This window comes from Octopus bimaculoides, chromosome 2 (assembly GCF_001194135.2).
Source record: "Octopus bimaculoides isolate UCB-OBI-ISO-001 chromosome 2, ASM119413v2, whole genome shotgun sequence".
Lineage (NCBI taxonomy): Eukaryota > Metazoa > Mollusca > Cephalopoda > Octopoda > Octopodidae > Octopus > Octopus bimaculoides.
Genome location: NC_068982.1, coordinates 46,704,082 through 46,717,686, shown reverse-complemented (window position 1 = coordinate 46,717,686; position 13,605 = coordinate 46,704,082). Strand labels below are relative to the sequence as shown.

General features: G+C 39.4%; 1 protein-coding gene across 6 annotated transcripts in view; it reads left to right on the top strand.

The window, feature by feature from the left end:
* The window catches only part of LOC106875928 (tubulin polyglutamylase ttll6), a 426,314-nt gene that overhangs the window by 328,609 nt on the left and 84,100 nt on the right, over window positions 1-13,605 (top strand). For all 6 annotated transcript variants that reach the window (XM_014924247.2, XM_014924246.2, XM_014924244.2 and 3 more), the window contains one exon: window positions 4,925-5,150. In XM_014924247.2, coding sequence (XP_014779733.1) covers window positions 4,925-5,150 — 226 coding nt within the window. The remainder of the gene's footprint in view (window positions 1-4,924; window positions 5,151-13,605) is intronic.

The window sequence follows — 13,605 nt, the reverse complement described above, 5'->3', positions numbered from 1 at the left end:
GTCCAGATATAGCTGTGTGGTTAAGAAGCTTGCATTGAAAATCTGTGGTTTCAGGTTCAGTCCTACAGCCCAGCATTTTGGCCAAGTTTCTTCTGCTATAACCTCAGGCCCACCAATGTCTTGTGAGTAGTGAATATGATAAAGAGAAGCTGATATGTGTGTGTGTGTGTGTGTGTGTATGTACGTATGTATGTATATATATATATGTGTGTGTGTGTGTGTCTTTGTGTGTCTTTGCATTTGTGTTTGTCCCTCACTACCACTTGACAACTAGTGTTAGTTTGTTTATGTTCCCAGAACTTAGCAGTTCAGTAAAAATGACTGATAGAATAAGTACCAACATTTTTTTAAAAAAAAGACAGTACTAGCATTGATTTGTTTAACTAAATCCTCCAAGTTGGTGCCTCAGTGACTGTGACAAGTAGGAGAGCAATGATAAAAGATATGGTGATAGCCTAACATTTGTTTGTTTCTGTGACAGTATTGGATACTGCATAGTATCACAAGATTTTGTCATTCATCCACTGCTTGGAGACTGACACAACTTCACCATATTGTCATGATCTAACGAAATAAATCAAAATACTAACAATAGAAGGAGAGTCAACAAAATGATTAAACAACCAATTTAGAGCTAAATTCAGGACGTAGAAAATACAAGCCATAATTGGCTATATTTATTACTCACATTTAGAAATACTTGTTCTGAGTGATGAATTGATTCCAATAGCAATTTGAATTTTAAATTTAGATGTTTGAATGTCTCTGATGCTTTTATCAAATGATTTTCTTAGACTGGTGTATGGAATTGATGCTTACATTCAATAGATATTTGGCATCTTCAGATCTCTTGTCTGTCTTCATCAAAAGAAGATGACAAATTATACCATTTTACGAAGTATTGGTGTAAACATGGCTGTGAGGTTAAGAAGCTTACTTTGCTACTATGTGGTTTTGGGTTCAATACCACTGTACCTGAAAGACCAATGCCTTGTGAATGAATTTTATTGACCGAAACTGTGTGGAAGCCTGTCATATATATGTATGTGTGTGCATGTGAGTCTCTTTGTTTGTGCTTGACTTCAAGTATTGGTTTGTTTGCATCCCCATGACTTAGCGGCTCATCAAAAAATGCCTCATGGAATATATGTCAGACTTTGAAAAGATAAGTTCTGGTGTCAATTTGTTCAATTAAACCCTTCAAGCATGGCTGCAGTCCAATGAATGAAACAAGTAAAAGATATAGTGGTACATCTTAATTACTCCTGCAAAACAGAAAGCCCTGGTGAGAGTGGATAAGTTATCACAAAATGGTGTGAAGCAAAATGAGTGGAATAAGTTATCACCAGATGGTATTTACCAAAAGGAGTATATAATTCATCACAGGATAATTAAAGGGCAAGTGTAAAGGGTAAAGGCCACCTCTGGTCATGAATGACCATGGGATAGCACCTAGAAAGTTAGCCTCTGAGGAACAAGTTCGCTCAAGGTTGTTTTTATGAAAGACCAGCATTCGCCCATGCATACTAGCCTCTCCTCTCCATGCCACCGATGTTATCCAAGGGAAAGGCAAAGGCTGATATAGCTTGGCTCCAGTGACTTCACAACTCATTCCTACAGGTGAATGAACTGGAGTAGCATGAAAATAAAGTGTTTTGCTCAAGAACACAACACACAGCCTGGTCCAGGAATCGAGCTCACTATCTCCTGATTGTGAGCCTGATGCTCTAATCACTGAGCTATATGCCTTCACAAGATAAGTATTGCAGGCTAATTATCACAAGAGAGACTACAATATTATAAGCAACATTTTTGATTATGTAAATGAGGCTGAAATTGTTCCTAGAAATTTTGACCCATCACATGAATTTTTTTTCTTTTCTATTTTACTTCATGATTTGTTATCAAACATTGAATTGAGTTGTTTCTATGAGATTTCTACCATTTAACCAACTGATTGTTTTTACTAATCTTCCTTCTCCATCTCACTCAGTATCAGGATTTTTTTAGCATTCCAGCATAAAAGAAGCATATAAAGCAGTCACAGGCAAACTGAGACCTGCAGAATTTTTTGAATGGCACACCCAATGAAAATATTACCATGAATTGTTTTTTAGTAATGTAGCCTGCTTGATAATGAACCATATCTTATGTGACCTGCTTCTTGGAAAAGTTACCTAAGCCTGATCTAACTACTTAATAGTAAGTTAGAGAAGTTGGCAGGGTATATAGTTGATGCAATGTCTCCTTTTCTGAGTGAAACTGATGCGTCCTAGTGTGCCATTGGTGCCACATTAAATCAGAACTAAAGACATACAAGGCAGCAGCACCAGTGAGGTCACCAAGTAACATGCAAGACAAACCCCTTCATCTGAGGATGGGAGCGAGATTGATGGAAGTGGCTTTGTGCCAGGTGAGGAGAAGTTAAAATATGTTAGAGGGACAGAAATAGGTGTCTTGCTGTAGAAGAGATACATGACTACCCCAGTTGCAAAAGAAAGAAAATGATTTAGAAATTTCTTTTACAAGCTTTCATTTGTATTTGAATACTGTAAGACACTTAAGAAAAATGGTTTACTAGAGCTTTCCATGATGTGCGCCACTGCCTAGGCTCAGTTTGGTAAATACATATTAAAATCATGCAAATATTATAATTATGTAAGATTTCAATTCAGAATTATATGTTGGTTGAATAAACATTGCATGTTGCCTAATAAAAAATGTTGTTTCAAACAGTTTGGAGATGATACACAGACAATGAGAATGTGAAATTTTCTTTTTTTCTCTTTACCTTGCAATCTACAAAAGATCCAGAATTAAATTCTAATGAAACATAAACTCAATGCAATCATAGAAGACTTCTGACACTGTAAACATTATTTGACACCACCTCACTTTGTTTGGGGGCCTGACTAACTGAAACTTTAAAACTGACCACAAATTAGTTCCTTGTATATTTAGAAACCTGGTAACAGCCTGCCAGTTCAAGTGCAGTTGGTCAAAAACTCCACATACCAAATGCCAGAATGTTTCAGGGGTCATCAAGAGAGAATACACACTATTTCGGGGCCTTCCTTTCAACTACTTCACAGCACACAGGCCTCTCTCACAAATTTGAGGTCACACCTACTGGTTTGACCTACTAGTATTCAACCACAAGTCTATTTCAGGATCATCACAAGTAACTTTGAGATTGCACAAGAGTTGTAGGCTTGCACTTGTGGAAGCCAGTGTTGTAGTAATAGAAGAAAAAGCAGAGAGAAGAAACATCACACCCATAAGTCAGAAAGTGTGTGTTGCTGAGTAATTTCATGCCTATTGGTTGGCTGGCATCTCTATGGATATTGTCTACTACTGCAACACAGTCTCACATGTGGAATTATTAACTATCAACTACAAGGGAAAATCACAAGTATATGGTGTGTCATCATCATTGTCATCATCTGCAGCAGCATTTTCCCCCTTTAGCATTTAAATCAGCCGTATCTGACCAAAATATTCTGCCATGTTTTACATTCAAACTGGCTAGATCTGGCTTCACACATCAACCCTACAATATCATTCTAAAAATTAAAATGTTCCCTCATCAAAATCTCATGGCTACAATACAATGCCTGATTAATTGAAAACAATGTGAATAAAAAAAGGCATTATTATAATGTGACTCCTAAAGGGCTAAATGTCCATTTTTCTATGCTTTATTGGAAATGAATGACATTCATTTATGACAGTAGATGTCAAAAACAGAGGCACAAAAATAAATATACTCACACATGCATACATACCCACATACACATGATGAGCTTCCTTCAGTTTATATCTACCAAATCTATTCACAAGGTTTTGGTTGGCCCTGGGCTTTATTGGAAAACACTTGCCCAAGGTGCAATCTAGTGAGACTGAACCCAAAACCATGTGACTGGGAAGCAAACTTCTTAACCACACTGCCATAGCTGTGCCTGGTATATTTAAGGTTGTTGGCACTCCGTCAGTTACAACGATGAGGGTTCCAGTTGATCCGATCAACGGAACAGCCTGCTTGTGAAATTAACGTGCAAGTGGCTGAGCACTCCACAGACACGTGTACCCTTATCGTAGTTCTCAGGGAGATTCAGCGTGACAAAGAGTGTGACAAGGCTGGCCCTTTGAAATACAGGTACAACAGGAAGAAAGAATGAAAGAAAGTTGTGGTAAAAGAGTACAGCAGGATTCGCCACAACCCCCCTGCTGGAGCCTCATGGAGCTTTAGGTGTTTTCGCTCAGTAAACACTCACAACGCCCGGTCTGGGAATCAAAACCGCAATCCTACGACCACGAGTCCGCTGCCCCAACCACTGGGCCATTGCGCCTCCATGCCTGGTATATAAGGAATAATTAATAAACCATGGATTGAACCTCTGTTGTAAATTTGATCTGTCAAGAGCTTCCTAGCACTATATAGCAGCAGTTGAACATTGGGTGGTTCTCGGATCGGGCTATGTGTTGTGTTCTTGAGCAAGACACTTTATTTCACATTGCTCCAGTCCGCTCAGCTGTAGAAATGAGTTAAAATGTCACTGATGCTGAGTTGTATCAGCCTTTGCCTTTCCCTTGGATAACATCAGTGGTGCAGAGAGAGGAAGCTGGTATGCATGGGCAACTGCTGCTCTTCCATAAACAACCTTGCCCAGACTTGTGCCTCAGAGGGGAACTTTCTAGGTACAATCCCATGATTATTCATGATCAAAGGGGGTTTTCCCCTTTATCCTATACATCCTGAAATCCATTTCTCATTATTTGTCTCGTAGTCTTTTCATTCTGTCTTATTAGCCATTTCCCCCTCAAATTTAAAAAAAAAAAAGAAAATTAATTCAAAAAAACAAATTCTTTATTTAAAATATTTTTCTTGCTAAATTCTTTTTCTACTTTTACATATTCCTAACAGACGTATCAGCACAGTGAATAAATACATGAGGGACCATGGTTATGATGTTGACAAACTCTGGCGAGATATCGACGATGTTATCATTAAAACAATTATATCAGCACACGCTGTACTACGACATAACTATCGGACATGCTTTCAGAATCACACCAAAACAAGTGCCTGCTTTGAAATACTTGGAATCGATGTCATGCTTGACAAAAAACTCAAGCCATTAATAATTGAGGTACACCGCAAAATGTCTTTATTTATTTTTCTGAAATATCAGTTGAAAGTAAAACTTTTGTTTTGATACTTTATTTGCAGTGTCTTTGGACCTATAATACATTTGATAAAAGCAGATGGATGGATGGATGGATGGACGGATGGACGGATGGACGGATGGACGGATGGACGGATGGACGGATGGACAGACGGACGGACGGACGGACGGACGGACGGAAAGAGAGAGAAAACTGCAATGATTCATATATTGTATGTTTAATTCCGGAAGTGTCCAGTTGTGTTGGGTTGGTTTGTCTTTTATCTTTTATTCGTTTCAGTCATTGGACTGTGGTCAGGCTGGAGCACTGCCGTGAAAGGTTTTCATTGAACAAATTGACCCCAATACTTATTTTTAAGCTTGGCATGTATTTTAATGGATCTCTCTTTTTTTCTTTTTTTTTTTTTTTTTTTTTTTTGGTGAACTGTTAAGTTATAAGGACATAAACAAGCTGTCTAGTAATAATGTAGAACAAATATTCTTTTCTACACTAGGCACAAGGTTCAATTTTCGGGGAGGTGTCCAATTTTTGGGGAGGTGTGCCAATTGATTAGATCGACCCCAGTACACAGCTGATACTTAATTTATTGACCCCGAAAGGATGAAAGGCAAAGTCAACCTCAGCGGAATTTGAACTTAGAACGTAAAGACAGACGAAATACCACTAAGCATTTCACCTAACATGCTAACATTTCTACCAGCTTGCCACCTTAATGTAGAACAAATATTAACACAATGGAGCTTGGTACAATTCTCTATTGCTACTGGATTTGTTGAGTATATAAACAGATTGGCTGCTTGTTTCTCTGAGATTTAGTAAAAAGCATCCAGTCCTCACTGTGAAGTAGTTGGTATTTGGAAGGGCATCCAGCTGTAAAAACCATGCCAAAAACTGACCTCGCCTGTGCTAGTGCTGCATAAAAAGCACTCACTCCACTCTGTGAGGTGGTTGGTGTTGGAAAGGGCATTCAGTCGTGAAAGCCAGGCCAAAACAGACACAGAAGTTTGGTGTAGTCTTCTGCTTGGCTAGCTCCTGTCAAACTATCCAACCCATGCCAGCATGGAAAGCAGACGTTCATGATGATGATAATGATGATGTTGCAGATACCTCTGATAAGAACCCAATAATGTTCGAAAATTAATGAAGTCTATTCATCATTTTTTTTTTTCAATCTACAGAGAAATACTTAAATTTTCCCTGTTTATATACCTGTTATATAGATTACATATACACAGTGAGCTTCTTTCAGTTTCCATCTGCTAAATCCAATGATAAGGCTTTGGTTAGCCCAGAGCTATTGTAGATGACACTCACCCATGATGCTACATCGTGGGATTGAACCCAAAACAAAGTGGTTGGGAAGCAAGCTTCTTACCTCACAGTTATGCTTGTATACCTATATATATATTAAACTGGCATTCTGTCGGTTATGATAATAAGGGTTCCAGTTGATCCGATCAACAGATCAGCCTGCTCATGAAATTAACATCCAAGTGACAGAGCACTCCATGGACACACATACCCTTAATGTAGTTCTCAGGGAGATTCAGTGTGACATAAAGTGTGACAAGGCTAGCCCTTTGAAATACAGGTATGACTCATTTTTGCCAGCTGAGTGGACTGGAGCAACGTGAAATAAAGTGTCTTGTTCAAGGACACAATCTGTCATCAGGAATTGAACTCATGACCTTGTGATTGTGGTTTGAATACTCTAACCACTAAACTATGTGGCTTCGCACATATATAGATATATACATGCACATGTATGGATGTATTATCTATTCACATTTTTCCCTCTCCTCTTCCTCTCTCTTTCTCCCTCCTTCTCTTCATCTCTCTCTTCCTCCCTCTCTCTTCCTCCCTCTCTCTTCCTCTCTCTCTTCTTCTCTCTCTCCCCCTCTCTCTTCTCTCTGGTTGGGTAACCATGTGCCTTCTCTACAGCAAGGTGTCTGTTTCTCTCTCTCTGTCACACTCTAATATTTTGTTATCTGACACAAGATCACCTACTCCGATGCCGCCTCCCCTCCCAAAGATTCCTTGTCTTGCAAAGTTACTTGATGACACTGCCAGTGCAGGTGCCACTTAAAAGCACCGAGTCCACACTGTAAAGTGGCTGGTGTTTGGAAAGGTGTCCAGCTGTAAAAACCTTGCCAAAACTGACCTTGCCAGTGTGAGTGCCTCATAAAAAGCATTCAGTCCACTCTACAGAGTGGTTGGTGATAGGAAGGGCATCCAACCATAAAAACCATGCTAAAACAGACACAGAAGCATGGCGCAATCTCATGCCTGGCCAGCTCCTGTCAGACTGTCCAACCCATGCCAGCATGGAAGGAGGATGTTAAATGGTGATGATGGTGATGATGGTACACCTACTGTCTACTAAATTTTACTCGTAAGCCATCAATCTACTCAAGCCTACAGTTGTAAACACTAGCCTAAGTAAAGTATTACATGGTGGGATCGAATCCAAATATGGAGCCATGTGGCTCCAAATTGAAACTTTAAACTTCAAGGTTATGACTTTTTAGGTGTTGAAGTAGCATAACTCTGGCCCTAGTAACATAATTTCTTGGTTCCAAATGAGTCAGGTTTAACAGTGAAAAGAAATACTAGGACAAGAGTTGTAATTGACAGCCACACTTTATTCAAATGCTTAATGGAAGGTACAGCAAAAGGTTGGTACATCATGAATGATACAGTCAGAAAACATACATATTGGTTTCTCGTGCAGTTGGTATTTGACGATGTGTGCTGGATGGAACACAACAGTGTGTCAAAGTTCTCTGCTGAATAACTCTCCTCTCCCCATACCAAGATCCAAACTCAGTCATACTTTCTGATTTCACTGGAGAAAAACAGGAAAGATTCCTCTTTTTAAAGCTGATGGAGGGCTCCAATAACAAACCTAATTTGCCCATGTTAGACTAGTCTGTCATGTGATGGAGTTGAATAGCCTGCATAAAGCCAGAAAGACACGGCCATCACATGACCAGGTCATGTGACCACTTGTAGAAAACATGCATATGAGCTGATACTTCGGATTTAAGCTTAATTGACCGAATGATTATCATACTTCTGTTATATCTTCTTGCATATCATCATAGTTATTTTGTATGAATGTGACTCAGACCAGGATGCAGTCAGGAATTATTTATTTGGTCATTCTTTCAGATGTTCTTTAAGATTTGAAGGGCTTTGAACATCAGCGCTTAGTTCTGGTTTTATGGTGCTTGAGTAGAGGTGTACACAGTCTGTATCTTTATGGATAGGGTGCTTGACTATATTGAAAGCAATTTATTGTATGGCTTCTAATTTGTTGTGGCCAGTGGCTGAGGAGTGTTTGAGTAGAGGTGGTACAAGAGCTCTGAGATTATGCTTAGAGAATACACCGAGGTCACAGCAGGAAAAGGCAGTTTGGTCCATCCATCCATCATCATCACTATCATTGTCATTATCATTGTCATCATCATCAGTAACGTCATCATCATCATCATCATCATCATCACCATCATTGTCATCGTCATTGTCATCATCACCACCAGTCATCATCATCACCATCATCATTGTCATCGTCATCATCATCACCATCATCATTGTCATCGTCATCATCATCATCATCGTCGTCGTCATCATCATCATCATTGTCATTGTCATCATCATCATCATCATCATCGTCGATTAATATCCATTTTCCATGCTGGCATGGGTTTGGACAGTTTGATAGGATTCAGTAAGCCACAGGATTTCTTCATGCTCTATCTCAGTCAGCTTTGGCATGGTTTTTCTATGACCAGATGCCCTTCCTAATACCAACTGCTTTACGGTGAATTCTGTTTTTTTTTTATGTTTTTGTGTGCCAAATATTTAGTCAGAAGAGAAGAAGCAATACCATAATTTTTACAGGTCCTTAAAGTTGGTGTTCAGTTCGAACTTCTGTAAGTTAACACCTGTAGCAAGAATGTGACCAGAGAAATAAGGGGGTAGTTTTTAGAAGCCAAACCGTCTGCAGTTGAGCTTTGTAGAGAGAAAGCTTTTAGGATTCACAAGAGTAGCAAAGTACTCCATTTCTGTAATCTTTTAAACTTTCACTGGAACAGGAAGGGTTATTGATAAATTGTTTCACTTCATCAATATCCCTTCGAAATTGGCTTTGAAATGCAATGCTACAAAATGAATAAACAGCCATTATCTTGGATATATCTTCCATTGCAAATATTGACAAGACAATGAGAAAACAAACAAATTAGGATTGACTTTTTCTATGATTTTGATTTTATTTTCATTTTTCATCAAGATTCTTCTTTTGCTTTTTATTCTCCTGTATACTATTTCCCTTTCTTTTTGTTATCTTTATTTCATCTCACCCCCCCCCCCGCCGACAGCTTAAATTTTCTCTCCCTCTTTTCATCTTTCTATTCTATTCCCGCCTCTCATCTCTGTCTGCCTGTCTCTCTCTCTCTCTTTTTACTACCACTTTATTACTACTTTTTTGTCTCATTCACCTACTCTTATCCTTAGTGCTTTCTCTCTTTCTCATTTCCATGCCATCAATTCTTCTGTTTACTGGTTTCTGTCTCCTGTCAATATTTGTCTGTTATATCCATTCTCATACCTTCCCCCCACCCCACCACACCCATTTTTACTTTGTCTCTCTCTCTCTTTGATTCTCTCTATTCACTATCTCTCCATCATTCTATTTGTTTATATTCTGCTCTACTTTTCCTCCACCTCTCTCTCAAATTCTTCCACTCTTTCTTTCTTTTTTAGTTTTTTTTTCTGGTATTTTTTAATGGCTTGATTTGAAGAAAGGGGTTGTTCCCATGATATTCATGGGCCCTTCAAGATCTATGAGATTAACACAGCTAATGTTTCTTTTAAATAGCTACAACTTTATGCCTACAAACAAAAGGTAGACAGGGAGGCAATTTCAGAAGGTTGGCATTCTGGGGAAGAAGGACTGAAAAAGAAAGTGGAAGATTAATGCAGGAGATTAGATGGGGCACAATACAATTAACTCGTTTGATACCAACCTACTTGATACCACCTTTGATTCTATGGTCTAAACTTTCTGTTTTAAGGTTCTCTAGATTAAAATTTTCCATTAAAATTTCATGTAGATTTAAGTTACAAATGTTAGTTTTATAATGACAAAGTTACTTTACTGTGTTTTCATGATTTTTTAATTACTTGAAATACAAGAGATGAATTTCAATAGAAATATGGTAACAAAAGGGTTAAGAGGAACTCAGGAAGCTCTAAAGGGCTGAAACCATTGTAACAATGGTGGAAAAAGCAATAAGAAGAGACAGCACTTCTGTAGGCCAGGTGTATGTTGATGAGTTGTTTCATGCTAAGCAGTTCACTGGCCTTCTTTTGGATGTGATCAAGGATGTCTGCTTTATGGTTACAGTACCATCTTGGATGATGGAGCAATATTCTATTGTGGGTCTTGCTTGAACTTTGTAAAGGGATAGTAATAGCTAGAAATTTCCTGGCCCTAAAGAGGAAAGCTAGTCTTTTGAGATGTAGCTTTTGCTGTGTTGAGTTTATGAGATCATCAGGAGAGAGGCTCAGTGATAGTGAGGTCAAGTTTTTTATAGTGAGCTCTCATACTCTACACTAACCCTCTTTTCCCATTCCTTCCTCTTCAAAGGATACCTCCGAAATTTTCTCCCTGTCCGTGTTTTGTGAGCAGCCACCAAGTTGCAATTGTCCAAGAGAAATATTAGTTTCAAATCTTGGCACAAGGCCAGCAATTTGGGGGCAGGGGGATAAGTTGATTACATCAACCCTAACAATCAACTGGTACTTATTTTATCGACCCCAAAAGGATGAAAGGCAAACTCGACCTCAGTGGAATTTAAACTCAGAATGTAAAGGCAGACAAACCTGCAAAGCATTTTTTCTGGTGTGCTAACAATTCTGCTAGCTCACTGCCTTTTTTTTAAAAGAAGTCCAAGAAAAATATTAGTGTTTGAATGGCCAGTGAACACCATGGGAGCAATCCCTTACTGCAAACCAAGCTGTTTAGGTGACATGATGTATGGTATTGTTTTCCTGATATGTATGTATAGTGGTTGTTTCTTTGTATTGCTGATGGAGACCCAGATTGGTGTGCCCTATTGCAGAATGGTTTTGAAGTCTCTCTTCATGGGGTCATTGCAGATTTGGCATAAGGCATCTAGTTACATGTGGATGACACCTGTGTGTGAAAGATTAGGAATATTTAAAGGGTGGTGTTGCTGTGTATGAAATGAATGTGAGTAGGTCCTTGATGTATAAGACAAAAGAGTGCAGTGGTATGGGCATGTGTTGAGGAGGGATGAGGAGCATGTTCTGAAGAGGGTGCTAGAGTTTGAGGTAAATGGATAGTGAAGGTGAGGTAGACTGAGGAAAATGTGGAGGGGACAGGTGGAGGAGGAGATTGGGAGGGTTGGCTTGAGAAGGGAGGACACCCAAAACTGGGCAAGATGGTGAGATGGTGTGAGGGTGGTTGTTATGGCATTGAGGTAGATCTGGCCATCACTGTTAACAGGGACAAAACCCGGATTCAAAATGATGGATGATGGAGTGTAGGGGTCAAAACTGCACCTTGGAAAACAATAGATTTGATAGTGTAGGTCAGAGAGTTTTATGAGAACATGATGCAAACATTTTGCTGATGTCAGGAACACTTATGCTGTTTATACCAAATTATCAGAGGATGAGGGTCCATTGGTGGTTGACATCACAGTATTGTACTGGTAGTCATTAAATAGGGAGTAGGATTGAAAATATTGTAGGAAGTGGTTACTAATGACCATCTCCATCATCTTTGAAATGAAGAAGGGCATTCAACCACAGAAACCATACCAAATCAGACAGGAGCCTGATGCAGCTACTCAGCTTGCTAGCTCTGGTCAAACTGTCCAATTCATGCCACCATGGACAATCGACTTAAATGATGATGATGACAGTGGCTAGATGACTCAATTGGTGAAGAGATGGCGATGGTTTTGTAGTACACATTGGATTTTGAGTTATGAAGGGATGCTGAAAAGTTCCTGGCTTTGGGTAAAAGAAAATACAGGAGGATCAGTTAATCATGATTTTATTCACCATATTCTCCTCTCAGATTCACACACTTATTGCAGTGGTCCTTCAGTTTTTCTAAGCCCTGTAAAAAAACTCCAACCAGGCTTTTTGCAATATCCTTAAAACCAGGAACTTTTTGATGACACCCCCTCAGAAGAAAAAGATAAGCGGTATTTGTAGATAGTGTCTGTGTATTGTTCAAAGACGCTTTTAGAGGGATGTGGATTGCAAAAGTTTCAGCTTCTGTACCAGACGGCATCGGTGTGATAGAAGTGCAAGAGCTAAAGAAAAGTTGTGAATGCTGAAGTCATCGAGAATGATGGCTTCAGAGAGGAATGAAGTGAAATAGATGTCTTTGTTGAGGGAAGAGACATGTTCAAAGAATCGTTGCTGCTTCTGCTGCTGCTGTTGTTGTTGTTGTTGTTGTTGGTGGTGGTGGTGGTGGTTATTACTTTGATCTCATACTACTCTTTCTGATGCTTCCAATATTTCTTTTTCCTTTTCCTTTCAATTAGTGACATCTTTTCTCATTTCTTACCTCTTTGTCTCTCACCTTTTTTTCTACAAATCTCTCTTCCTCTCTCTCTCTCTGTCTCTGTGTTTCTCTTCCTCTCTCCTTCCCCTCTCTCTCTCTCTCTAACAAATCCTTTTCATATCAACAGCTTCTCTTCCCTTGTTGTTTCATAACATCTTTCTCTCTCACATGTTCATATAAACATCTGTTTGATTTTCTCACATTAACTTCTCTTTCCCTTTCAACTAATCACACTAGCATTTCTCACTATTTTTCCATCACCCTCTTTCTCTGTCTCTCCCTTTCCTTCTCTCTCTCTCTCTGTCTGTCTGTCTCTCTCTCTTTCTATTTTTCTTTCTTAGACCAACCTCTCTCACCTATTTTTATGCCAACCTCTCTTCACTTTTCACCTTTGTGTGCCACCATATCATCTTTTTATCACTCTCTCTCTTTCTTTCTCCTTCCCTCTCACTCCCTCTTTCTACCCCTTTTCCTCTCTCTCCCTCTTTCCCTCTCTCTCTCTCCCCTTTCCCTCTCTTTCCCTCATTCTCTCTATCGCCCTCTTTCTACCCCTTCCCTTTCTCTCCCTTTTTCTCTCCCATTTTCTGCCCCATTCCCTCTCTCCCTCTCTCTCTTTCCTCTCTCTCTCTTTCCCCTCTCTCTCTTTCCTCTCTCTCTCTTTCCTCTCTCTCTCTTTCCTCTCTCTCTCTTTCCTCTCTCTCTCTTTCCTCTCTCTCTCTTTCCTCTATCTCTCTTTCCCCTCTCTCTCTTTCCCCTATCTCTCTTTGCCCTCTCTCTCCTTCTTTCTCTTCCTCTCCCTCTTTCTGCCC